The sequence below is a fragment of the Spinacia oleracea genome, chromosome 5, assembly GCF_020520425.1.
Source record: "Spinacia oleracea cultivar Varoflay chromosome 5, BTI_SOV_V1, whole genome shotgun sequence".
In the NCBI taxonomy this organism is placed as follows: Eukaryota; Viridiplantae; Streptophyta; class Magnoliopsida; order Caryophyllales; family Amaranthaceae; genus Spinacia; species Spinacia oleracea.
This window is the reverse complement of record NC_079491.1, coordinates 89,031,718-89,058,848: the sequence shown is the minus strand read 5'-3', so window position 1 is coordinate 89,058,848 and position 27,131 is coordinate 89,031,718. Positions and strand designations below refer to the sequence as shown.

General features: G+C 36.7%; 3 protein-coding genes across 3 annotated transcripts in view; 2 read left to right on the top strand and 1 right to left on the bottom strand.

Annotated features, from left to right (window-relative positions):
* Nucleotides 1–271: 271 nt before the first annotated feature.
* On the bottom strand, nt 272–3,010 carry LOC130461890 (uncharacterized). The gene is made up of 2 exons (XM_056830156.1): nt 1,115–3,010; nt 272–824 (listed from the first exon to the last, which is right to left on the bottom strand). Exon 1 carries the CDS (start codon nt 2,503–2,505, stop codon nt 1,141–1,143), a length of 1,365 nt encoding a protein of 454 aa, XP_056686134.1. The 5' UTR covers nt 2,506–3,010; the 3' UTR covers nt 272–824; nt 1,115–1,140.
* A 392-nt stretch (nt 3,011–3,402) lies between these two features.
* Nucleotides 3,403–6,811, top strand: LOC110779575 (protein NRT1/ PTR FAMILY 5.5-like). The gene is made up of 4 exons (XM_021984061.2): nt 3,403–3,658; nt 4,291–4,508; nt 4,603–5,147; nt 5,727–6,811. The coding sequence occupies exons 1-4, from the start codon at nt 3,652–3,654 to the stop codon at nt 6,583–6,585; spliced, it is 1,629 nt and encodes a 542-aa protein (XP_021839753.2). The 5' UTR covers nt 3,403–3,651; the 3' UTR covers nt 6,586–6,811.
* Nucleotides 6,812–8,325: 1,514 nt separating this feature from the next.
* The window catches only part of LOC110790841 (protein NRT1/ PTR FAMILY 5.5-like), a 37,677-nt gene continuing 18,871 nt past the window's right edge, over nt 8,326–27,131 (top strand). The window contains exons 1-2 of the mRNA XM_056830359.1: nt 8,326–8,790; nt 8,909–9,003. Of these exons, the coding sequence (XP_056686337.1) occupies nt 8,949–9,003 (55 nt within the window). The 5' untranslated portion in view covers nt 8,326–8,790; nt 8,909–8,948. The remainder of the gene's footprint in view (nt 8,791–8,908; nt 9,004–27,131) is intronic.

Genomic DNA, 27,131 nt, shown 5'->3' with positions numbered 1-27,131 from the left:
TTTTTATTATATGCATAACTCAAACAACCAAAAATGCGAAGATGGTCCAATTCAGGTTCTTTACCAAATAAAACGTCATATGGAGTTTTATTTTGCAACAAGACAGAAGGAGTACGATTAATTAAATAAACAGCACCCAAAATACATTCACCCCAAAGGGAAATAGGGAGATTACCCTCAAACATCAAGGATCTACCAACATTTAGAATGTGTTGGTGTTTTCATTCTACCCGACCATTTTGTTGAGGAGTACCAACACAAGAAGTTTGAAAAATGATCCCGTTTTCATCAAAATAATCCAGCATACATTTAAATTCCGTACCATTATCACTCCTAACAAATTTGACATTAGTTTCAAATTGACGTTCAATCATGGCAAAGAAAGAACGAAAAGCTTTATAAACTTCTGTTTTTTAATGTAATAAATACACCCAAACTGCTCTAGAAAAATCATCTACTAATGTCAAAAAATAATGTGCACCACATGTAGAGGGAATAGAATTGCGTCCCCATAAATCACAATGTATTAATTCAAACACTCTACTAGCCTTGCTATCGCTAACAGGAAAGCTATCACGATGTTGTTTAGCTTGAGGAAAAATACCACATGCTTTATTTAATTTCTTCGTAACATTACTAGGACAATTCTTAATTGCAGGAACTAACTTGAGAACTCTATCAGACGGGTGCCCCAAGCGACGGTGCCATAGCTCAAATGTAGATACTTCAGGAACTGTCACCGCACACACTGTAGGAATCCCCCGGAAATAATATAGTCCATCTTTCCGTTCACCGGCCCCAATTAGGCTCCCCGAAAGTTGGTCCTGTATAGCACAAAGAGAGTCAGTGAATTGAACAAAGCAATTAGAATCATCAATTAATTGCGACACCGATATTAAATTGCAATGTAATGAAGGAACATATAAAACATTTTCAAGAGTTAAATCCCGAGATAGAACCGCACGACCCTCCTTGGTAGCAATAGCATGATTTCCATCTGGTAAACCAAGAAGAGAAGCCGGAATAGATTGAATATGTATCAAACGAGAGGCATCACCAGTTACATGACAGGACGCACCCGTGTCTATAATCCAAGGAAGTGCTGAGCATTCACCTGTCATTTTATCCAAATGGGAGTTATTAAGGATATTTAAAATAGCTTGAACTTGATCTGGAGTATACCACAGGAGCTCCTGTGTTGCTGTTGCCAGATGCACAAGCAGATTTGTTCTCCCCTACGGTACCTACAGTAATAGCATTGGCTCTAGCAGGAATACCGCGACCATGAGCTGCTGTCATAGGTGCATTTGTACTCTTAGTAGTGACTCCCCGAGCACGACGACTCCTCATTTCCTCATACCACTCCAGATACCCATGGAGTTTAAAACACGAACTATTATCATGACCATCACGCTTGCAATGGGTACAAGTCAATTGTGACTTATCGGGCTTCTCAAATCGTACCTTAGGACGATCAGCCTGGATGGCAAAAATTGATTGAGTTTGGACACTATCCTTCGCTGCTTGTATATTTGCAATACCCCTTGAATTTTCTTCTTGCACAAATGCCAAGTAGGCTTCATCCAATGATGGCATAGGTACTCTAGAAAGTAAATTTGTACGTACAGTAGCGTAAAGTTCATCATCAACCCCAATTAAAAATTGATGAAATATCTTTCCATCTCTATCTTCTACTACCTTTCCAGCCATGTTACACGTACAATTACCGCACTCACAGGTACTTAATGGTTTGAATTGAACCAACTCATCGTACAGGCCCATAAGTGTGGTGTAGTAGTCCTCCATTGACATGCCCTTCGCCTGCTTGCACGTCGTTATCTCACTGCGTAGCTGCTGTAGTCTAGGGCCATTTGCAATGCAATATTTCTTGGCCAAGAAATCCCATAACTTTACAGTAGCGTAAAGTTCATCATCAACCCCAATTAAAAATTGATGAAATATCTCTTCATCTCTATCTTCTACTACCTTTCCAGCCATGTTACACGTACAATTACCGCAGTCACAGGTGCTTAATGGTTTCAATTGAACCAACTCATCGTACAGGCCGATAAGTGTGGCATAGTAGTCCTCCATTGACATGCCCTTCGCCTGCTTGCACGTCGTTATCTCACTGCGTAGCTGCTGTAGTCTAGGGCCATTTGCAATGCAATATTTCTTGGCCAAGAAATCCCATAACTTCTTAGCATTATCATGATAGGGAATCGAAGAAGCAATCTTAGGCTCCATACTCCTCAACATCCAAGAGACAAGCATAGAATTTACCGTGACCCAATCGAGTTGCTTCTCCTTCTCCGTAGGTTGTGTGATTGTCCCATTAACAAACACAAATTTTCGACGCGATTGTAGCGAGAGTTGCATAGCCCTAGCCCACGCCATATAATTGTTCCCACCTCGTAACAATACATCAGTGATAACAATCCCCGGTTGATCTCCAGAACTTAGGTAATACGGAGATGCCGGATCGATTTTGCCGTCGCCGTCCATGAGAAATTGAGAGCAAGCAATGCAGGGAAGCCTCAAATTCTGTTTTAAATGGCGAGAGAAATAGAAAAATAAAATGTAAACGAAGAAAATTTATATTTTTGAGATGATAGGGTTTGCTAGGTTGCTAGCTCCGATACCATGACAAGTTTGTTAGGGTTATGAATTTCCTTGAGTATGTATTGCATATGAATTGGCATTATATACTACCACATTAGCTACGGGCTTGTTCTACACCTAATATAATAAATACAAGTTCAGCCTATTAAAGCCCAAATACAAAGTATACAATATATAAGCCCTAATAGGCCCAAGTCGTGGGCCCGGCTCTGATACCATGTTAAATACGGGCCTGGGCCACGCCCGTCACCAAGAGAGAAAGTCCACTTAACAAGACCGTAGGAGGTTCCACCTTAAAACCATATGGCAATAAGGGGAGTAGCCCCTTGGCCTTATTAAGTGTTTAACTCTCTTCTCTTTTATCAATGTGGGACTCTCACACGTGATGTTTCATGGGTCAGATCTTAACAGTTACATAATGCGTACATTTAATTTCAAACAAATATGTATTACAATCATTTTAAAATACATAAAAAAATTAAGAGAATTTTAGGTATTTCGGAAGATATCAAACTCTTTTATAGTTGACTTATATAATAGCTATTGATTTTGCAGATTAGAGTGATTAGTCATTAGTACATATGACAAGATGTAACAAAATGGGTTGACAATATGCAAGAATCATGTACATTTATAATCTGGAATTATGTTCTTCTTCATATTTTTAAAAGATATATGATGAATGGGGACGACTTAATACATTAATTCGTTGCAAGTTGCAAGTCAATTTGACAATTAAGGTTAATTAAGGTCCATAGTCAATCCTCTACAGAATTAGTAAGCTGCCATTTTCAATATAATCTCCCTGCTCCCCTTTCTTCATATATTAGTCTTGAAACTTTCATCGATCAAGTATTTTTGATTGAGGTCTAATTTTGTATGTAAACTCGTAAGTCGTAACTGATCGATGATCTGATCATATATTTTCAGCACTAACAATAAGGGTATTCAATCAGCAACAGAAGTGATCAGTGATCACACCTAGCTTGTCAGATCGACACATCATAATTGTGGAAGATTCATATCAAAATGTTGGGTAATTTCCTTCGTTATTCTCAAATATTTAGTACTACACCAATTTCAAAATAATCTTTACATTTTCCGTTTTAGTCTGTTTTATAACGATATTACATTGTTGAAAATTTACTATCATACATTTCTTCTTCCACATCATTTATAACTTTCTAGTCAATTTCTGTTACTTTATTCAATTTTTTTTACATATTTTATCCATATTTTATTATATTTAATTGCTTATTCCTCTTTTATCCTAATATTTGTTGGAAATAGTAAATATAAAGATCATTTCAAAAGGGGGTTAATGCAATCCGTGGACTATGGACTGTGGTGCACATAGAGCATGGTGCACCAAAAGAACATATGTGCATAAGCAAAAGAACATGACACTACGGCAAAAGAACATGCGATATAATATTTTACTTTTTTTGTTATAAAAATAATATATTATTTTACTATTCATTAAAAACCTAAATAAAAAAAATATTCATATTCTTTTCTCGTAACCAGATGTTCTTTCAAATATATATACTAGTGTTCTTAAGGTGCACCATGCTCTACGTGCACAATGGTCCACCTTCTAAATTGCGGGTTAATGTAATGTCATGTATTGTTTCACTTGGTGAAATTTTTAGTTTTCCTCTCTCGCAGCTATACTGAGTTCGATGCATTTTTTCGGAAACTATATACTGTGGATGATGATGGTATACTTGACCGATGTAATGGGGCTAGAATGTACACATGCGGCTGCTATCATGAGTATCTGGTTTGGGTTAGTCAAAGTTATGCCTCTTGCCTTTCTTCATCTTGGTGATTCTTTCTTGGGTAACTTCACCATCCTCCTCCTAGGCATCATTTCTAATATGCTTGTAAGTCTTGATCGATCATACTTCAACTCCACGATTTATCAAGGATAATGTCATAATTAATAATTGTTTTTTTTGTTGTAACTTGTTATGCAAGGGATTTGGACTTTTATGGTTGTCAACGCCACCTATATTGGCCAACACAACCGGAAACTGCGGTGCCTACAAGCCTGAATGTATTGGTGACCAACAAAAGCAACTATTTTATACCGGGCTCGCCCTTACAGCAATGGGAAACGCTGCTCATTCAGCCTCCTATAGTTTTTTCTTGGCTGAGCAAAGCAGTGATGTTGCTGGAGGAGGTTTTGAATGTGAATTTGCCAATTGTTCCTGCTGCGGCTTTACTTGTCGTAATAGCTTGACTGGCCTAGCTGCGCTCCTTACTCTCGCGTTCGTCAAGCCATGGGCTGTGCTGTTTGGGATTGGTTCCATATTCGGAGTGATTTCACTAGTTGTTCTCTTGCTTAGGATTTCTCGATATAACTATGTTAAGCCAAAAGGAAGTGGCCTCACTACTTACTTTCGGGTCCTTTTTGCTGCTTCCACCAAGATGTGCAATGCGCGGCCACTAAATGTGGACGAGCTTCATGAGAAACATAATCTCAATGTAAATCAGTTATTGCCTCACACAGAAGAACTCAGGTAAATATATAAATCATTCGTTTCTTTTAGACTCCGTTTGATTTGGTGTAAAACGTCTTGACTGCAAAATAATTTAAAAATATATATATATTGCAAGGGAAAACACTATTCCAAACTAGTTTTCTTTTGTTTGATTCCTTGAAAAAAAAATGAGAAAGATGGTGAGGGGAAAAAGGGAAAGGGAGGTACGTAAGGACGAAAGGTGGGAAAGTATTTTCCTTCCCTTTCAAATAGAAAAGATTTTTCCACCTTTGAGAGAGTTATGGAAAAATCATCATATCTCTTGTCAAACCAAACAACGTAAAATGATTTAAAAGGGAAAAATCATTTTCCATGAAACGTTTTAAACCCTATCAAACAGAGCCTTATTTTGAATTGAAGTACATGTTTGTGTTACTCGACCTACATTAAGTAGACAAGCGGAGCCTATAAGATAAGAGTTTGGTCCATTTATAAGTAAATGAAAGTAAGTTCCACATAAAAATCAATCGGCAGTAGTGGGAGTAACTCTTTAAGCTGGTACTTTCTCTCCTATTTTTTCGTTCATGTGGGTAACATTGTATTTCAACAATATATCAGGTGTCTCGACAAGGCTGCTGTGGTACTGCCACATCCACCATTGCAGCAACAGGAGACAGATAAATGGAGGCTCTGCAGTGTGACTGAAGTAGAAGAAACCAAGACCTTTGTACGCGCAATTCCTATATGGATGACCTTCATTCTTTGTGGGGTTGTATCTTCCCTTGGTCCAACCTATTTTCTTGAGCAAGTAAACCGCATGAACCCTAAAGTTGGCCGAACCAAAATTCCACTTGTACTCTTTCTGTGGTTATATGCCCAATTCAGGAATATCTTCACTGTCCTTTTTGGTGGAATACTCAACGCGGCAACTAGCCTCTTAACAGTATCAACTGCTCGTTATCTTGCTCGAATAGGTTTTGGTATCGCGATGTTGTTTGCAATACTATCCTGCATTGCAGCAGCAAAGGTCGAGGAAAGAAGGCTTAGAGTTGTAAACATTCTTGGCTTAGCCGACAAGCCAGATGAAATAGTACCTCTGAACAGATTTTGGGTTTTACCACAATTTGCGTTGCTTGGTGGCCTCGATGGCATTTACATGCTGGCGTATACTCATTTTGCACTTGATCAATCCTCTTTGTCTACGGTGAAGTACTTCGTTACAGTGGCGAATGCCTTTTCTGGATTTGGGTTCATAGGAAGTGCTCTCTGTGTTTACATTGTGGGAAGCATTAGCGAGAAGATTAGTGGGACTAATTGGTTTCTAGACACGTTAAACACTAGTCGTTTAGACAATTATTATTGGTTTTTAGCCACCTTAATTACTGTTAATCTTCTTGTGTACATTCTTTTGGCTATCTTTTATCGCTTCAGGAGATCAAGACTTGAGGCTAGGCATGGCAGGTATCCCTCTCACTAGATGAACGCATTTTTTAACCACACTCATAAGTTTGTTTTGCAACTTTATGTGCCAGAGATGTGTCACATTGCAAATCTCCTTGACGATTGTAGTTATGAAAAAGGAAACGTTTGTTTGAATCAATATGCTATGTATTTGTTAAAGTCGGATTTTATTTGTAGATGATGTATGACTTCCTATTAAAAGATTGACTTTACTCCATCATTGTCGTTACCCCACTGCTTTCAAAGAGAGGCTCCCAAAAACAGCGGGGTAAGGGTGGTCGTACGTACGCAACCTTACCCCTTAAGAACACTATTTCCAATTGACCCTTAAGTGATAACGGAACTACCATTTTCTATTTCATGGAAAAGAAGTGAATTGAAGAGATTATGAAAACCATTTTAATTTAGTCAATTATATCTCAATGCCAAAGACAAAATGAATCTTTTGCTTTATCGGAAACGGACCAAAAGGATTGACTTTACTATAAATAAATAAAAAATAAAAAAATTATTGAGGTATTGCATCTTATTACAGATTGGTTAGTCTTACAATGAGTTTAAGAAAGAGTAGTAAAAAGAATTAACATCTCCGATATACTATGGACAATTTATAAGTGAATGAATATCAAATCCTTGTAAACAAATCTTTATATGGTTGAAAGCGCGCTGACATATGCCTTCCTTCAATCCGATCTTAGAGTTCGAGAATCCTAATTTAAGGCAGTCAATGCCTTCGGCCGGTAAGTCATAAAGGCCTGCTCTAGCTGACTTGGATGTACCTGATACAATACTTGAATACTAGAGCAACAATAAGGGGAGACTCTTATTTAGAAGACTCTTACTCTCTTTCTTATGCCACCTAAGCATCAACTCCAAATAAGAGCCCCCTCTCAAAAATTATAGAAATGGGCTAACTCTTAACACTACCTCTTATTCTCTCTTACCCTATTATTTTATTTTATTTTCATGCAAAAATGTTGACATGGCACTAGCTCTTATTTATTGGAGGTAGCTCTTATTTCAGAATTTTTACTTACAAACTCTAATTAAGAGTCTCTCATTTCTCACCTAAGAGCTAGCTCTTAATTTTTCTCTCTCCTTAAGAGACACCTAAGAGCCTTCCCTTATTCATGCTAATTGATCTCCATAATGCAATGACTTTTGCCTATTGCAGGCAGAGGAATGTTTAGACCAAAGAGGGATTAAGTACTAATTTAGTTAGAGGGTAGTTGCCAAGAGGCAGAATACTTATTTTGAATTTATCAGTTCTATGACAGTTGACCCTTACAAATTGTACTTTATCTTATAACGGATCATAATCTATACTTGGTCAACTCAATTAAGTTATTGCATATGCATCAAATTAACTTAACCAGTGCTTCATAATACTGAGTTACTAACAAATATCTGAACTAGTTAGTTTCCTTTCAAAGCAACTGACATTTACTTAACTGTCACTCTATCGGGCCATGCACAATATTTTTGACATGATATGGTCTAACAGTTTAATTAATTTGTTGTTTTAAAAAAAAAATCACGCGCTAACTTCATTTTTTATTTAAGATGAGCAATGCTAGAATTCCTTACCAAATTGCTATATAATTTAATTGAATTGATACATTGCACGTTGCCATGTTCATCAACACCCCTCAAAATTAGCCACTTGATCTTTAAATAAATAAGATTGACTTCAAAAAGCTGTAGAAATTTTTTAACTAGCAAATTATATGGTAGAGTAAGGGGTAAGTCTAATACATCATACTCCGTATATAATATTCTAATTATATTGAAAAATAAATTTGGATCAAGAAATCATAAATAAATTTCAACTAGCTAATGAAGTATTTATTTTTTGTAATTCTATTACAAACAAGCCAGGAAGACTTTCTGTATAGTTAGACTGGAACTAAGTCCTATCTTTCTTTCTTGCTATTTTGTCTAGCCTGTACTTTTGCATCATCCACGTCAAAACTTTTTTTTTTTTTTTTTTTTCTTGGTGTTAATTAGCACCCGATTCACCCTTGGGGCTAATTTGGATTCGGGGCAAGTTCTGGGTTGATAGGTTCCAGTCCCCACCCAATTGTTGTTGTGCGGGATCGAACACAAGTCCTCCATACCAAGTTCAGCCCAATCACCACTGAACCAACAGTACTTTCAAAACTTTCAATTGTTGATCGATCAAGGACTCGAGGTTAAGTGTTGTACTTGAAGTTTATTATTGGTACGTAAAACAAGCAACTGTATAAGTTTTTGTTATTCTTTTTCGGTGGGAATTAAGAAATTAATCATGGAAGCTAAATGCTCTAGAATAATGATCAGAGCTTGCTAACATTTTTCAGCGGCGGAAGCATTGGAACTTTTTGAGCTCGTACCCTTGCAATGGATACTATAGGTGGTACCGCGAAGAAGGGCAGGGGATTCATTCGCCTACTGGGTAATTTACTCATTTATTAAGTTAATATGTTTGTAGTAACTTTCAGTTTTTAGTTATTTGGTTCCAAGTAATTAAATGGAAAGCCAAATGAGAAATGACAAGTGTTTTGGGTTGAGATGCAATGGTGGAATTAGAAATTGGAAATTTGAACTTTCTTGGAAAGTTGAATTTCTCACGTTCTACGTCCATTTCAAAAATGATTTTTACACTTTTCGTTTTAGTCCATTTATTAATGTTTTTTACATTGTACTTTATTATATTTTTGGACATAAAAATGTATTATTTTACCCTTTTTATCCCACGATATTTACAACTTACCACTCAAATTTTCTTACTTTATCATGTTTTCTTACCCTCGCCTACTATTTATACGCAATTTGGATTATACACCCGGTGAACAGTGCTCATTGTGCACTCTGATGAACATTCATTGATAATCTAAAGAACATGGAAAATGACTCAACGTCCATGTACTCGTGGAATATTTGAAATATATGTTCTTTGGATTTGAACTATATGTTCATTTGCTATATGTTCTTTGGGTATGAACAATATGTTTGCATTTGAACTATATGTTTATTTAAAAACAAGGTGCACAGTGAGCATTGTGCACCCGGGTACATAACCATATTTTATACATTTATCTTACTTTATCCACACATTATTATATTAACCTTCTCTTTTACATATTTTTCCTCTCTTATTTTTAACTAGTCTTATATGCACGCGATGCGTGCGAAGTATTAAAAAGCTTAACATATCTAAACTTGGTAATCAAAGAAAACTAAAAAGTCAGACAGCTCCAATTTAATTCGAATCCATTTTTTAGAATACAATTTCCGAATTCGTGTATAAAAAGCAACAGCCTTGCAATCAATCTTCCCAGTATCAACAAATGCTCCATTGTTCACCTCAATTCCTTCCTCCTGGTCCAGAACAATCTAAAGAAACAGAAAAAATCAGCATCTAACAACCTGAAAAGTTAACACCCGGGGGAAAAAATCAAAAATATGAAATACCTTAAAACCCTTCTCGGGGGTGATAAAATGAATCAGCAAGAAAGACAGTACCTCGTTATATAATAATAAAATATTAAATAAATCAATTTATACAGTACCATACATACATAAAAGGAAATTAGTTTATAGAAAACACAGAAAGCCATCCACTGGCACTGTCTTTCTTAATATTTTTATACAGTACCATATTTTTATACAATATCCCAATAATATTTTTATACAGTTCTTTTATATCCTACATGTATTTGCAATAACCTCTCGGTTATAGGCTTATAGCAAGGGTCAAGCTGCCTACACTTGACAACCCCCCACCAGCACCCACCCTCTAAGGCTGGGGCATCTTTATGCAATCCCCAAAACAGACTGTGAGGTCAAAGGAAAACTACAAAATCAGAGTATCAGTATGAGGATGGTCACATGAGATACTCTCTCGATTCATGCATCCGACACCATCTCTTTAAGAATAAGACTATGGCTTTGTAGTTTTATTATAATTAAGTAGTTAGAAGCTTGAAGAAGAAGAAAATATTTAGTTAGTCAGATTAGAAGAAGCTCTATAGACAGAGCAAATCAGTGAGAGAGAAAGCATGTTGAATATTGATGAGAGGTTTGTTTAGCTTTTAGATTGCCTCTCGAAAGCTTTATATCAAACAGCCGACCAGGTATGTGTTATAAAAGGTCAACATCAATTACTGCACAACATGCACAACATAATTCTCTCAGGCAGGTGACAGGAGTTAAAAGATGAAAGTATCATAATTTGCAATAGAATAAAGAAATTACTCTAAACCCACAAAACAAATTAAACCAGTTATTTAATTATCCAAAATAAGACACTTACCATGAAGACAACATTGGAAATTGACCCAACTTCTTTTGTGAACAATCGCCGAGCAAAAACGGCCTGTTCTACAATCTCAGCAGCAGTTATGTGTCTTGTTAATCCCATCCTGCAAATATAGTTAGTAAAGAGTGATGAGAGGACAATAAATGACAAAATTCCTAAAGTTAGGAGGGAAGTCGTTCACCTTCTGCTGCTCTTCTATGTGTTTGGCATTGCGTAATGGCTTGATCCAGTTCTGTCCTTGAGTTACACCAAGGCCTCGGTAAGCATCTGTGAATTAAAATCCGGCAATTAGTTTCTGCAAACCTTCATTTGATTCAAGCATAATATGCAAAAAAATCAACAGAACTTAAATACATATAATTGTTCAGAAGTTCATCAGTAATAACCATTAAGCTTCAAATGAGGGAAGAGGCCACAAATTCTAAGCTACGAATTACGCCATTTCAAATAATATTCACCAAAACTTCCGTAATTCTACGAATAATGGCAGAGACAAATCGGAATCGCAACAAATATTTTCAAATTTCAGCAAACATCATTGGAAAACCTTAAATTGCTTCATACAAAATCACCACAAAATTACCTAAATTTAAATATAATATGATTTAAAAAAAATAAACAATTAAAATTGCAATTACATTCCAATTCCAATTCTTCCTTACGGAGTAGTATGGAAACCGAAATCTTTCCAATTCTAAAGGTAGATATCTTAGGTTTTTACCTACCTAAGAGGGTACCAACACCGATGCCCATAATATTCAAATTCAATTCCAAACCTCGGCGTCTGACAAACCCAACAATCATCTATGTAATTCTCATTACCAATTTAAGAAACCTTTAAATCTACAACACCAAATTTAGATATAATCTTGAACAACCCAAGTATTGTTCAATTATGGCAATCCAAAATCAATAATCCAACAACAGAACACAATAGATATATTTAAAATAAGCTCGAAATCAATTTTTATTTTTTTTGAAGAAATAACCTGTTTGAGCGGAAGAAAGAAGAGAATATAATGCTTTTGCCACCATCTCCTGATATATCTCAGAACCTGTATTATTAGCCATGAACTTTGGTAAAGAGCTTTCACATGAGATAAATAAACAAAATAGCTGAGAGCCAACAAACCTTTCAAATTAAAATAATTTACAAACAAATTGATTAAAAAATGAGGGAAACTAAAACCAAAATTGTATCAAACAACTAACCTACCTCAGACAGAAAGCAATTCTTCTGAAGAAGTTTAGTAACTTCAGCTGGCAGAACTTGGCTCTGAGGGTTTTGTTGTATAGGACTGAATTTGCAGGACATGGAGCTCTGAAAGCTGACATCTCAAATCAAATCAACAAAAAAACAACCCAGAAAACAAAAATTAGAATTTTGGTGAAAATTGGGAAATTGGGAATGGAAAAACAAAACAAAAATACTGCCATTCTTGAGTGGGCATTCTTGAGCGGGATTTCATCGCGGGCTTAGAATGAAATTTTTCAGCCCATATAAAATATTCTAATTGACCAGCACTTTGCTTCATCAATAAATCAATAATTCTTACCTAAACCTAATATCATCAGGTCAGCGTTTTTTGAAAACTCCATTACAAATTTTTATCAAACTTAGAAGATATATCTTTGTTCTTTCAGTTCTACCAAGTCTCTTCGAAGGTAAACAAATTGGTTAAAAAATGAAGGAAACTAAAACCAAAATTGGATCAAACAACTAACCTACCTCAGACATAAGGCAATGTTAGGTTATGATTCATATGACAGTTCATAAATCATGCGGAAAAACCATAAAGCCAGGAAACATATTATTTACACATAATCATTTAGCATAGTTTAGATGCATACTCTTTGTTGCGTGCCTTCCCTAGCTGCGCCCGAACCGAACAAGAACAAATCTTTAGGACTCCAAGTGTCGTCCCTCCGTAGATAGTCCACAGCACGTCCGGATCCGCCTTAAGATTGACCAACTAGAATCGCCCTTAAGGTTCTAATATTTTCGGTTAGGTAGGCAAGAATATTGGCTGATTTTTCTGCTTAAAAATCTTAGTTTTGAATACTTAAAAACTTGTATATAAATAATGACCCCTAGGCCTTTATTTATAGAGTTATGGAAAAGGAATCGCAATCCTAGTAGGATACGAATTAATTGAAATTAGAATCCTACATGAATTCTATTTAATTAATTTATCTAATTAGGAATAGGAATTTAATCACACACTAACTCTTGCAGTTTTAGGAATCACGCATGAGCACAAACTCACACACACACACGGCAGCCACAAGGGCTGCCCATGCGCATGCGAGCAGCAGCCCATGCAGCGCGGCCCACGCATCCGTGGCCTTGGTGCGCGCTGGGCTTGTGGCGTGCGTGCTTGCTGGGCGATGGCCCGGCTTCGTGCTGGGCCTTCGTCCGGCAGGCCTCGTCCGATGCTAATTCGTACGATACGCTTCCGATTAAATTTCCATTTCCGGAATCTATTTCCGATACGAACAATATTTAATATTTCCGATTCCGGAATTAATTTCCGTTTCGAACAAATATTCAATATTTCCGTTTCCGGAATTATTTTCCGATTCCGGTAATATTTCCGATTCTGACAATATTTCCGTTTCCGGCAATATTTCCGATTCTGGTAATATTTCCATTTCCAATAATATTTTCCGATACGTACCATGTTTCCGTTTCCGGCAACATCTACGACTTGGATAATATTCATATTTCCGACACGATCCATATTTCCGTTTCCGGCAATATCATCGTTTCCGGAGTATTCATTTCTTGCCTGTGACGATCTTAGCTCCCACTGAAACCAAGATCCGTCGGTTCCGAATATTCATAGATGGAGTATTTAATGCCATTAAATACTTGATCCGTTTACGTACTATTTGTGTGACCCTACGGGTTCAGTCAAGAGTAAGCTGTGGATTAATATCATTAATTCCACTTGAACTGAAGCGGCCTCTAGCTAGGCATTCAGCTCACTTGATCTCACTGAATTATTAACTTGTTAATTAATACTGAACCGCATTTATTAGACTTAACATAGAATGCATACTTGGACCAAGGGCATTATTTCCTTCAGTCTCCCACTTGTCCTTAGGGACAAGTGTGCATTTCCTAATTCCTTTGTCGCTCGATGCTTGCTCTTGAACATAAGGTAAGAGTTGTCATCCTTATTATGTCCAGAGGTGTTCCTCGGTTTCAGAGTTCAACTGATCAAATAAACAGATAATCATAGCCTATGATTCATCCGAGCACGGCCATGCATTTCACAGTTTCTAGCTCTCCGAGTGGCCTTGTACAACTTTTAAGCATCTCATCCCGATTTATGGGAGGACAATCCCAATCTTGCGATCTTGAGATTAGACTTCGTTTGATAGGTGATTACCTGAGCGTTGCCTTTATAGCCTCCTTTTACGGTGCGACGGTTGGTCAACGTCAAAGCAACCAGTTCTCAAACAAGTAATCTCAAATCACTCAGGTATTGAGGATTTAGTGTCTAATAATTTAATGAAATTTACTTATGACAGACTTTCATCTCTTACAGTAAAGTTTCATAGGTCTTGTCCGATACTAGTCTTCCCAAAGTAAGTATCTATGCAAATGATTATGACATTGCCATGTCCACATAGTTCAAGAAACAGAACTACTAGTCATCTTGCATTCTAATCGTCTAACGTTTTCTATGCGTCCAATTTTATAGAAAACTCCGATTAGGGACCATTTTCAACCTTTGACATTCAAGTTCACTTGATAGACATTTCTTAGTCACAGGACTGGTCCTGACAGTCTATCTTGAATATATCGTCAAGTTGAAGGGACTCATCATTTAATAAACCACAAATTAAATGGAAAAATGAATTTCTTTCATTTATTGTGAATGATTAACCAATAATGTTTTACAAAGATTTAAACTCTAAAACTTTAAAACATTAAACAGAGACATCAAAGCCATTCTCCAATATGCTTGATTCCCATAGCTGCAGTGTGCGAGTTGTGCTTCGCTTGCGGCAGAGGTTTAGTTAATGGATCTGATATGTTGTCATCAGTTCCAATTTTGCTTATCTCGACTTCTTTTCTTTCAACGAACTCTCGTAGAAGGTGAAATCTACGAAGTACATGCTTGACTCTCTGGTGGTGTCTAGGCTCTTTTGCCTGTGCAATAGCTCCGTTATTATCACAATACAGGGCTATTGGTCCTTTAATGGAGGGGCCTACACCAAGTTCTCCTATGAACTTCCTTAGCCATATAGCTTCCTTTGCTGCTTCATGTGCAGCAATGTACTCCGCTTCAGTTGTAGAATCCGCAATGGTGCTTTGCTTAGCACTTTTCCAGCTTACTGCTCCTCCGTTGAGGCAGAAGACAAACCCAGACTGTGATCTGAAATCATCTTTGTCGGTTTGGAAACTTGCGTCCGTATAGCCTTTAACAATTAATTCATCATCTCCACCATAGACCAGGAAGTCATCTTTGTGCCTTTTCAGGTACTTCAGAATGTTCTTGGCAGCAGTCCAATGCGCCTCTCCTGGGTCTGACTGGTATCTGCTCGTAGCACTGAGTGCGTACGCAACATCCGGGCGTGTACATATCATAGCATACATTATTGAACCAATCAATGATGCATATGGAATCCCATTCATTCGTCTACGCTCATCAAGTGTTTTTGGGCACTGAGTCTTGCTTAGAGTCATTCCATGAGACATGGGTAGGTAGCCTCGCTTGGAGTCCGCCATCTTGAACCTATCAAGCACCTTATTGATATAAGTGCTTTGACTAAGTCCAATCATCTTTTTAGATCTATCTCTGTAAATCTTGATGCCCAATATGTACTGTGCTTCTCCTAGATCCTTCATCGAAAAACATTTCCCAAGCCAAATCTTGACAGAGTTCAACATAGGAATGTCATTTCCGATAAGCAATATGTCGTCGACATATAATACTAGGAAAGCAATTTTGCTCCCACTGACCTTCTTGTATACACAAGATTCGTCCGCGTTCTTGATGAAACCAAAGTCACTGACTGCTTCATCAAAACGTATATTCCAGCTCCTGGATGCCTGCTTCAATCCGTAGATTGACTTCTTTAGCTTGCATACCTTTTTAGCATTCTTTGGATCCTCAAAACCTTCAGGCTGTGTCATAAACACAGTTTCTGTTAAAACGCCGTTTAAGAAAGCAGTTTTGACATCCATCTGCCATATTTCGTAATCGTAATATGCAGCGATTGCTAACATTATTCGAATAGACTTTAGCATTGCAACTGGTGAAAAGGTTTCATCGTAATCCACACCGTGGACTTGCCTGTAACCTTTTGCAACCAATCTAGCTTTGAAAACTTCAAGTTTCCCATCCTTGTCCTTTTTCAGTTTGAAAACCCATTTGCTTCCAATGGCTTGGTAGCCATCTGGCAAATCGACCAAATCCCATACTTGGTTTTCAGACATGGAGTCTAATTCAGATTGCATGGCTTCTTGCCATTGCTTGGAGCTAGGGCTCGTCATAGCTTGCTTGTAAGTCGCAGGTTCATCACTTTCAAGTAATAGAACGTCATAGCTCTCGTTCGTCAAAATACCTAAGTACCTTTCCGGTTGAGATCTATATCTTTGCGATCTACGCGGGGTAACATTTCTAGATTGACCATGATTCTCACCAGATTCTTCTAAAGATCTCTGAGTTTCATCCTGAATGTCATCTTGAGCATTCTCTAGAGTTTGTTGTTCGACTCGAATTTCTTCGAGGTCTACTTTTCTCCCACTTGTCATTTTGGAAATATGATCCTTCTCCAAAAAGACACCATCTCGAGCAACAAACACTTTGTTCTCAGATGTATTGTAGAAGTAATACCCCTTTGTTTCCTTTGGATAGCCCACAAGGATACATTTGTCAGATTTTGGATGAAGTTTGTCTGAAATTAATCGTTTGACGTATACTTCACATCCCCAAATCTTAAGAAAAGACACATTTGGAGGCTTTCCAAACCATAATTCGTATGGAGTCTTTTCGACAGCTTTAGACGGAGCTCTATTTATAGTGAGTGCAGCTGTATTTAGTGCATGTCCCCAAAATTCTAATGGAAGTTCGGCCTGACCCATCATTGACCTGACCATGTCTAGCAAGGTTCTGTTCCTCCGTTCCGATACACCGTTCCATTGTGGTGTTCCAGGAGGAGTCAATTCTGATAGAATTCCACATTCTTTCAGATGGTCATCAAATTCATAGCTCAGATATTCACCGCCTCTATCAGACCGCAGTGCCTTAATCTTCTTGCCTAATTGATTCTCTACTTCACTCTGAAATTCCTTGAATTTGTCAAAGGATTCAGACTTATGCTTCATTAGGTAGACATAACCATACCTACTGAAGTCATCAGTGAAAGTGATAAAGTAGCTGAAACCACCTCTAGCATTTGTACTCATTGGTCCACATACATCTGTATGGATTAAACCCAATAGTTCATTTGCTCTTTCTCCAACTTTAGAGAAAGGTTGCTTTGTCATTTTGCCAAGTAAACATGATTCGCATTTACCATAATCCTCTAAGTCAAATGGTTCTAGAATTCCTTCTCTTTGAAGTCTTTCTAAGCGTTTCAAGTTTATATGGCCTAATCGACAATGCCACAGATAGGTGAGATATGAATCATCCTTTTTGGCCTTTTTGGTATTTATGTTATATACTTGTTTGTCGTGATCTAATAAATAAAGTCCATTGACTAATCTAGCAGATCCATAAAACATCTCTTTAAAATAAAACGAACAACTATTGTCTTTTATTATAAAGGAAAATCCCTTAGCATCTAAGCAAGAAACTGAAATGATGTTTTTAGTAAGACTTGGAACATGGAAACATTCTTCCAGTTCCAAAACTAGCCCGGAGGGCAACGACAAATAGTAAGTTCCTACAGCTAATGCAGCAATCCGTGCTCCATTTCCCACTCGTAGGTCGACTTCACCCTTGCTTAACTTTCTACTTCTTCTTAGTCCCTGTGGATTGGAACATAAGTGTGAGCCACAACCTGTATCTAATACCCAAGAAGTTGAATTAGCAAGTATACAGTCTATAACGAAAATACCTGAAGATGGAACGACTGTTCCGTTCTTCTGATCTTCCTTTAGCTTTGGACATTCTCTTTTGTAATGGCCTATTCCATCACAATAAAGACAGCTTGATGTGGACTTGTCCTGCTTTGATTTAGCAATGCCCTTGGACTTTCCACCTTTCTTGAATGGTCTCTTTCTAGCCTTGAGTAAATCTTTGGCTTCACAGTCCAGTACTATTTCAGCCTTTCTGACAAGGTGAATAAATTCTGCAACTGTTTCTTCTCTTGGTTCACTTAGGTATTGTTGCTTGAAGCGACCAAACCCACTGTGTAGTGAATTGAGCAAGACAGAGACTGCCATCCTTTCGCTTATTGGTGTTCCTAGTAGACTTAGGCGATCAAAATATGAACACATAAGATCCACATGGAACCTCAGTGGGACGCCTACCCTCTGTTTAGTGCGAAGGAGCTGAACATGTGTTTCTTGGACCTCCATCCTATAACACCTGTTGGGAGAACTAACCTTTAGCCCAGACATTGATTCAATCAACTCATGGACGTTCAGGTCCCTGTCCTCCGTACTTCCACGACAGATATCCCTCAGATTCTTGATGAGCGTAAAAGGTTCATAGGCTACAAACCTTCTAGCCCAATCATCAGGGATATTGTTCAGCATGAGACTCATAACCTTTTTGAGATCCGCATCCCAGGCGTAAAATCTCTCAGGGGTCATGTCTCTGGCATAGTAGCTTGGCATGGGATGTGATAGTACATACTCAAGTCCATTGAGTTTGACTATTTCAACTAGCTTAGCTTCCCATTCAAGAAAATTTGTCAGGTTCAGCTTGACCATAAGCTCAGAACCCATGATGATGTTTTGATTGTTGTTTGCCATATTAAAACTACAATTGAAAAGAATAAACAAATAAATAACCATTCACAGTTTCTCTTAATAAACTTAAATTCTAGCATACATGCATAATTCAATGTTTATTAAGCATTTTATTCAAGTTATGTGTTCCGGCAGGTGTGAATAAAATGATTCCAAGATCCTAAAATCATTGAAGAACTAAGCACAGTTTGTCGACTTAATCCTAAAACATTTTAGGTAAGAAAAAGCCTTTTGCTAATAGTCTAGAAACTATTCTTGGTTGATAGGTACGTCTAAGAACTTATTAGGTAAACCTATCGAATTTGCCACGACATAAAAGGACTCCTTACTTATATCGTTGAGTTTCACCAAAACTAACATGTACTCACAATTATTTGTGTACCTTGCCCCTTTAGGACCAATAAGTAACACCTCGCTGAGCGAAAACTATTACTAGATTGATGTAAAGGATATCCAAGCAAGTGTATATTTTGGCATGGCACCTTTTAACTCAATTTTTAAGTTTGGAACTTAAGGCTCTTACTATGTTGGTTAGATTTTAAGTGAACTAAAATCCTTAATCATGCAACATAATCAAGCTTTTGATCTCATGCATTTTAAGACATATTTAAAGCAATAAATAACTTAAAACATGCATAAGATATTTGTGATCTAGTATGGCCCGACTTCATCTTGAAGCTTTGACTTCAAAGTCCGTCTTGAAAATCTCCGTGGGAGGCACCATTTTCTTCAAATAGGATAAGCTATAACTAATTACAACTATTTGATGGTTCGCAGACCATATTTGAATTGAAAAATAACTTTGGTACTTTAGACCAATTACATTCAAATTAATGGTACGCAGACCATATTTTCTATCCTATTTGGGCCATACTAGTCACTTCATAACCTGCAAAACAGCACATATACAATATATACCATTCACCCATTCATTATCATGAATGGCCCACATAGCTGGTTAGTAAAACACATTATGCATCACGTAAACATTTGCAGCAATTAATCAAGGGCACCAATAATCTACCAATTATTCAGTCCTTATTAATTCTAATCAAGTTGTTTTAACCTTAAGGATTTGTAGACCTAATCAAGAGTTTATGACTAAAAAGTGCTCCCACTTAAACCAATAAATTCATATGCTTTACTAATTTTAAACATAAAATTGTATTTCTAGTCTAACCGGAAACATACAAATTTAATTAAAATTTAAAGCTCATATAAATTTATAATTGAATCCAAAAATTTAATTTAATTTCAGTCGCATTTAAATTAATTCATGATTTTAATTTTAGTAAAATAATTAGAATAAATTCCATTTAATATAATTATAATATTCAAAATTAAAATCCAAGAAATTAATTCAAATTATTAATTTTAAAATTAATTAAAATTACGTGAACTGAAATTTTCAAATTAAACATTCAAAACGATCTAATCGTAACGCAAACACCCTACGCGTTGCACGCCCATGGGCCGTACGCACACAGCCATTGCTGGCCATGTGCGCGCAGCCCATGCGCTCGTCGCATAGCTGCTGCTGTCCTATCGCAAGCCTCCGCACAGCGCTCCATCGCACGCGAGCTATCGCTCGCAGTGCGCGCGCGCGAGATCGCTCGCTGGGCGCGCGACATCGCTCGCTGGGCGCGCTGGCTCGCTCGCTGTGCGCGCGAGCCATCGCTCGCTGGGGCGCGACATCGCTCGCTGGGCGAGCGACATCGCGCGTTGCGCGCGCGAGTAGTGCTGGGCGCAGCGCTCGTGGCACGCGAGCTTGCGCTCGCTGCGCGCGAGGCTGCGCGCACTTGTGCGAGGCAGCGCGCGTTGTGGCGCAGCTCGCTTGCTGCCCACACGCGACTGCCTTGGCTCGCCCCTCGCCCATGCCCATTCGTTCATTGCTCGTGGCACACGACACAAGGCAGGGCTGCTGCCTTGTGCTCGTGCACTACGCCCTTGCTCATTGCATTCGTGCCGCACGGGCGACGAGCTCCTTTGCTCGTCGTCGCATGCCCGCATTATACAACACCCCTTAAGGGTAACACGAAGCGTCCATTGCTTCGTGCGTGCAAGTTATTTGAACGAATCGCATAAAAATTTAAAATTTATATTTAAAATTAATGACAAATTAATAAATAATATTAATTTCATAATTTTAGGGCGAAAAAATCGAAAATTTATTATCCAATTGATTTCCGATTGATATGGATTCAAGTCTAGGTCATAAAAATTTAAAATTTATCGTAAATTTACAATTTTTATGGTGGTTTTTAATCATAGGTTTCTAATTAAATTACAATTAATTATGAAAATCAAATTAATTCTAAATTATTCTAATTTTCAACAAATTAATCATAATTACAAATTAGATTGCATAATTAACAAGACTAGGCATTCAAACTTGTTAAACATATGCAGTAGGTCAATCAAAAATTCAAGATTTATCAACAAGAATCGCAAATATTTAATTTAACATCTTAAATTTACGAAATTTTGCATTCGAAAAACTAAAACCTTCGAAAAGTCATAGTTAGGCTTCGAATTTGAGAATTCTGGGTTCGGCAGAAAAATACTGTTTTTGTCAAAATTTTAGAATGCCTTTTACATGCGGAATTGACATAAAAATCACTCAATTCGGATGAGTAACGAAGAAACTGCCGAAAAACTGCGTACGTATAATTAAATAAACGCAATTTGCAATTAATTAACAATTACGAAAATTAATCACCCCTTTTAATTCTTGCAAATTTGTAATATTTAACCATGTTCATGCAATTTAGATTATGAAAATAATAAGGGGCTCGTGATACCACTGTTAGGTTATGATTCATATGACAGTTCATAAATCATGCGGAAAAACCATAAAGCCAGGAAACATATTATTTACACATAATCATTTAGCATAGTTTAGATGCATACTCTTTGTTGCGTGCCTTCCCTAGCTGCGCCCGAACCGAACAAGAACAAATCTTTAGGACTCCAAGTGTCGTCCCTCCGTAGATAGTCCACAGCACGTCCGGATCCGCCTTAAGATTGACCAACTAGAATCGCCCTTAAGGTTCTAATATTTTCGGTTAGGTAGGCAAGAATATTGGCTGATTTTTCTGCTTAAAAATATTAGTTTTGAATACTTAAAAACTTGTATATAAATAATGACCCCTAGGCCTTTATTTATAGAGTTATGGAAAAGGAATCGCAATCCTAGTAGGATACGAATTAATTGAAATTAGAATCCTACATGAATTCTATTTAATTAATTTATCTAATTAGGAATAGGAATTTAATCACACACTAACTCTTGCAGTTTTAGGAATCACGCATGAGCACAAACTCACACACACACACGGCAGCCACAAGGGCTGCCCATGCGCATGCGAGCAGCAGCCCATGCAGCGCGGCCCACGCATCCGTGGCCTTGGTGCGCGCTGGGCTTGTGGCGTGCGTGCTTGCTGGGCGATGGCCCGGCTTCGTGCTGGGCCTTCGTCCGGCAGGCCTCGTCCGATGCTAATTCGTACGATACGCTTCCGATTAAATTTCCATTTCCGGAATCTATTTCCGATACGAACAATATTTAATATTTCCGATTCCGGAATTAATTTCCGTTTCGAACAAATATTCAATATTTCCGTTTCCGGAATTATTTTCCGATTCCGGTAATATTTCCGATTCTGACAATATTTCCGTTTCCGGCAATATTTCCGATTCTGGTAATATTTCCATTTCCAATAATATTTTCCGATACGTACCATGTTTCCGTTTCCGGCAACATCTACGACTTGGATAATATTCATATTTCCGACACGATCCATATTTCCGTTTCCGGCAATATCATCGTTTCCGGAGTATTCATTTCTTGCCTGTGACGATCTTAGCTCCCACTGAAACCAAGATCCGTCGGTTCCGAATATTCATAGATGGAGTATTTAATGCCATTAAATACTTGATCCGTTTACGTACTATTTGTGTGACCCTACGGGTTCAGTCAAGAGTAAGCTGTGGATTAATATCATTAATTCCACTTGAACTGAAGCGGCCTCTAGCTAGGCATTCAGCTCACTTGATCTCACTGAATTATTAACTTGTTAATTAATACTGAACCGCATTTATTAGACTTAACATAGAATGCATACTTGGACCAAGGGCATTATTTCCTTCAGGCAATTCTTCTGAATGTTGTATAGGACTGAATTTGCAGAACATGGAGCTCTGAAAGCTGACATCTCAAATCAAATCAACAAAAAAACAACCCAGAAAACAAAAATTAGAATTTTGGTGAAAATTGGGAAATTGGGAATGGAAAAACAAAACAAAAATGGAAAAATTACTTCACCTCCGGAAATATTGGTGGCGACGGCGGTGATCGGCAGAGATCGGAAGCGCACGATGGAGCCCTTTCTCTGATAACGATAAAAGAGTAACCTGATAACCGTCGATAAACCCTAGATTACGGAGCTCCGATTCAGATTGAGAGGAGAACGAAACGTATTTGATTAAAAAAAAATTAAAAAAAAATTGATTGTATGAATCACCTGAGGTGAGATCGAGGATGAGATCGATGAGTGAAGGGAGGAGAGAGAAAATAAGAGAGAGTGAAGGGAGGAGAAAGTGAGAGTGAAGCGGCGGATGGGAGAAAACGCGAAGGGTTGGGAGTAAAACGCTGGAGGGTGTTCCTGTAATTTTCATGAGGGACACGAAAAGTTAAGTTACTACAATACCCTCACGAGTTGGCTTATATAATAGAGATATTTATGTGAATAGTAACGGCAAAATAAATATTTTAAAACAGAGGCAGTAATATGGAAAGTGATTTGCTTACCTTCCCCTCACAAAACACATTTCTCATGAACTACAAATGTCCAAGTTAGGCCAAATATCAAGTTATTTCAGGGGAAGTTAATTCTCAGCCCATAAGAAGCTAATACCCATATGAGCCCAACAAGCACGAACCTAGTTATCCGGGTATGAACCTTTTATCTAAAGGGACGACCTTTCTTACGATTTTTTCTTTAGAAAGGTAAAAAAATTGACATAACACTAAGAAACTCGCAAATTTTTGGCTATACCCGGGTACAGCAAAAGCTGGCTGTACCCCAATCCAAAACGATGTCGTTTTGTGTTGTTTAAAATGAACATTAATATACTGGCATAAAAATGAACATTTACTATTTCGGAAATGAACATTTATTTATTTATTTGGAATGAACATTTACTATTTTGGAAATGAGCATTTATTTATTTATTTGGAAATAAACTACAAAAATGAACATTTACTATTTCGGAAATGAACATTTATTTATTTATTTTGAATGAACATTTACTATTTTAGAAATGAACATTTATTTATTTATTTGGAAATAAACAAAATAGGCGCTTGTAAAAACATAAAAAGACCAATGAAGTGAACAATTTCATTATGAACATTAACCATGTATTTATTGTGAACAAACAAATAAACAAGAAAGAACAAATAATTCAACAAAAAAGAACATAAAATTCCAGAAAAACGAACAACCAATACAACAATTATGAACAATTTTATGATGAATTTTAAAGCCAACATGAAAGAACAAACAATACAACAAGAAAGAACAAATAGTGGTACAAAAATGAACATTTACTATTTCGGAAATGAACATTTATTTACTTATTTGGAATGAACATTTACTATTTTGGAAATGAGCATTTATTTATTTATTTGGAAATAAACTAAAAAAATGAACATTTACTATTTCGGAAATGAAATTTTACTATTTCGGAAATGAACATTTATTTATTTATTTGGAATGAACATTTACTATTTTGGAAATGAACATTTATTTATTTAATTGGAAATAAACAATATAGGCGCTTGTAAAAATATAAAAGACCAATGAGGTGAACAATTTTATTATGAACATTAACCATATATTTATTGCGAACAAACAAATAAACAAAAAAGAACAAATAATTCAACAAAAAAGAACAAACAATATAAAAAAGAACATAAAATTCCAGAAAAAAGAACAAACAATACAACAATTATGAACAATTTTATGATGAATTTTAAAGTCAACATGAAAGAACAAACAATACAACAAGAAAGAACAAACAATAAAGCAGATAATTATTATGAACAAACAAATAAACAAGAAAGAACAAATAATACAACAATAAAGAACAAACAATATAAAAAAGAACATAAAATTCCAGAAAAAAGAACAAACAATACAACAATTATGAAAAAATTTATGATGAATTTTAAAGCCAACATGAAAGAACAAACAATACAACAATAAGTTTGATGAATGAATTTAAAAAACAACAAGAAAGAACAAACAGTACAACAAGAAAGAACAAACAATACAAAAAGAAAGAATAAAAGATTAATGAAGAGTTTAATTATGAACATTAACCATTTGATTATTATAAACAAACAAATAAACAAGAAAGAACAAACAATATAAAAAAGAACATAAAATTCCAGAAGAAAGAACAAAAAATACAACAATTATGAAAATTTGATGATGAATTTAAAAAACAACAAGAAAGAACAAACAGTATAACAAGAAAGAACAAACAGTACAATAAGAATGAACAAACAGTACAATAAAAAAGAACAAACAGTCGACAAGAATGAACAAACAATATGAGCGCGTCGTTTTTGGGGGGTACAGCTAGAGCTGGCTGTACCCGGGTACAGCAGTTAGCGATTGCTAGTTTAGTTAACAAAGTCCGGGGTTGGTTTAACCTTGGTACTGAAGTAAACGGCCGATCTAAGTTAGGGTTTTATCCCAATAGTGCGCCTTCCCTAACTTTAAGATGGTCCAAGCCCACATGAACGAGCTATTGAATCTACATTCTATAGTACTCCGTGTTTTTTATATTTTTTTTATTGTACTACTCCGTACTACGGTATTATTGTACACTTTTGTCAATGCACAACTTTGACCATCAATATGTTCGATTATATATTATAAAAACTTATAAAATATTAATATTTTGAAAATATAATATTAAGATGAAGCCAACAATATATGCTAACACTTATTTTCATATACTATAAATAAAATAGTGTCAAAGTGAATTATGTGAATAGCGTAAAAAGTCAAACCGTTGCTAGTATTTCGGGACGGAGGGAGTATATACTTACATGCTTAGCTATATATCTTTCCGGTATACATCAATGGTGCAATAGATATTCCCTCCGTCCCTTAATACTTTCACTGCTTTCTTTTTCGGATCGTCTTAATACTTGCGCGTTCTATAAATGAAACTTCTTTTACCAATATTATATATATTTTTTTATACTTACGTACTAACCCACTCCCTACAAAAAATCATTTAAAAATTCACAACCCCACTACCCCTTACACATTTCCCACTAACTATATTAAAAAAAACACCTCACTATCAACTACCACTCATTAAATTAATAAGTAAATTCAAGTGTCTTAAACTCCGCACCGGTCAAACCAGTGCGATTATTAAGCGACGGAGAGAGTAGTTAAGTAAGTACGTTATGTTGCATATATAAAAATAACAAAATGATGTTGCAACAATAACATAGTTAGGAAGGACTTATCTGGAATATGCCACCAACCGGATGAACATACAACGTACAATTGCTGTGCCATGGGATACCACTGTCCTAAAAGACGATTCCGCACTACCTCCTGGTGCAGTAGAACAAAAGCGGTCGCCCTCCAGGATTAACATAGCTCCGAATTTGTGTGCACTCACAAATCCGAATGGAGTCAGAATACATGCCTAAAACCGAGAGTAATTTGAGAGAGGAAGCAAAAAAGGTAGTTTTTAGAGGAAGCAATTTGTGTAGTATATATCATTTTTGGGAAGTTACAAAGTTTGATTATATATAATCAAACTTAGGAAGAGACAAAGACAATAACGGTCAAAGCAATAAAAACTATAACGAACACCATTAAGGAGAATTAATCCAACAGTTACGTAATCAATACAGATTCCCGTAACAAGGAATTAACCAAAATAGCCCGGTACCAAAAGGAATAGGTAAGGCCTACAAAACCCACCCCGATCCCGCACATCACATTGCCGAGGCCCACGGCCCGACCCGACTGGCGCACACGTGTGTGAATTATGTGTCCATCTATACCACTCTCACACTTTCTCAAACAAGAGTTACACCCTCAACCCAATATATAAACAAAGAGGAAACGAGGAATTCTTTCAATGTGGGACATAAGGACCATTCACATTTTTACACTCTTTTCTTTTGTATTTTCCAACAAGAACTTTCAACAATCCCCCACAGGTTCGAAGATGTGAAAAAGAAAGAAAGATATTCGTTTTGGACAAAACATAACAATTGAATAGGTGT

Coding starts and splice junctions, on each gene's coding strand:
- LOC130461890 (XM_056830156.1), bottom strand. CDS start 2,505: ATGGACGGCGACGGCAAAATCGATCCGGCATCTCCGTATTACCTAAGT.
- LOC110779575 (XM_021984061.2), top strand. Junction 4,509..4,602: donor GCATCATTTCTAATATGCTT/GTAAGTCTTGAT, acceptor TTGTTATGCAAG/GGATTTGGACTTTTATGGTT. Junction 5,148..5,726: donor CCTCACACAGAAGAACTCAG/GTAAATATATAA, acceptor ACAATATATCAG/GTGTCTCGACAAGGCTGCTG.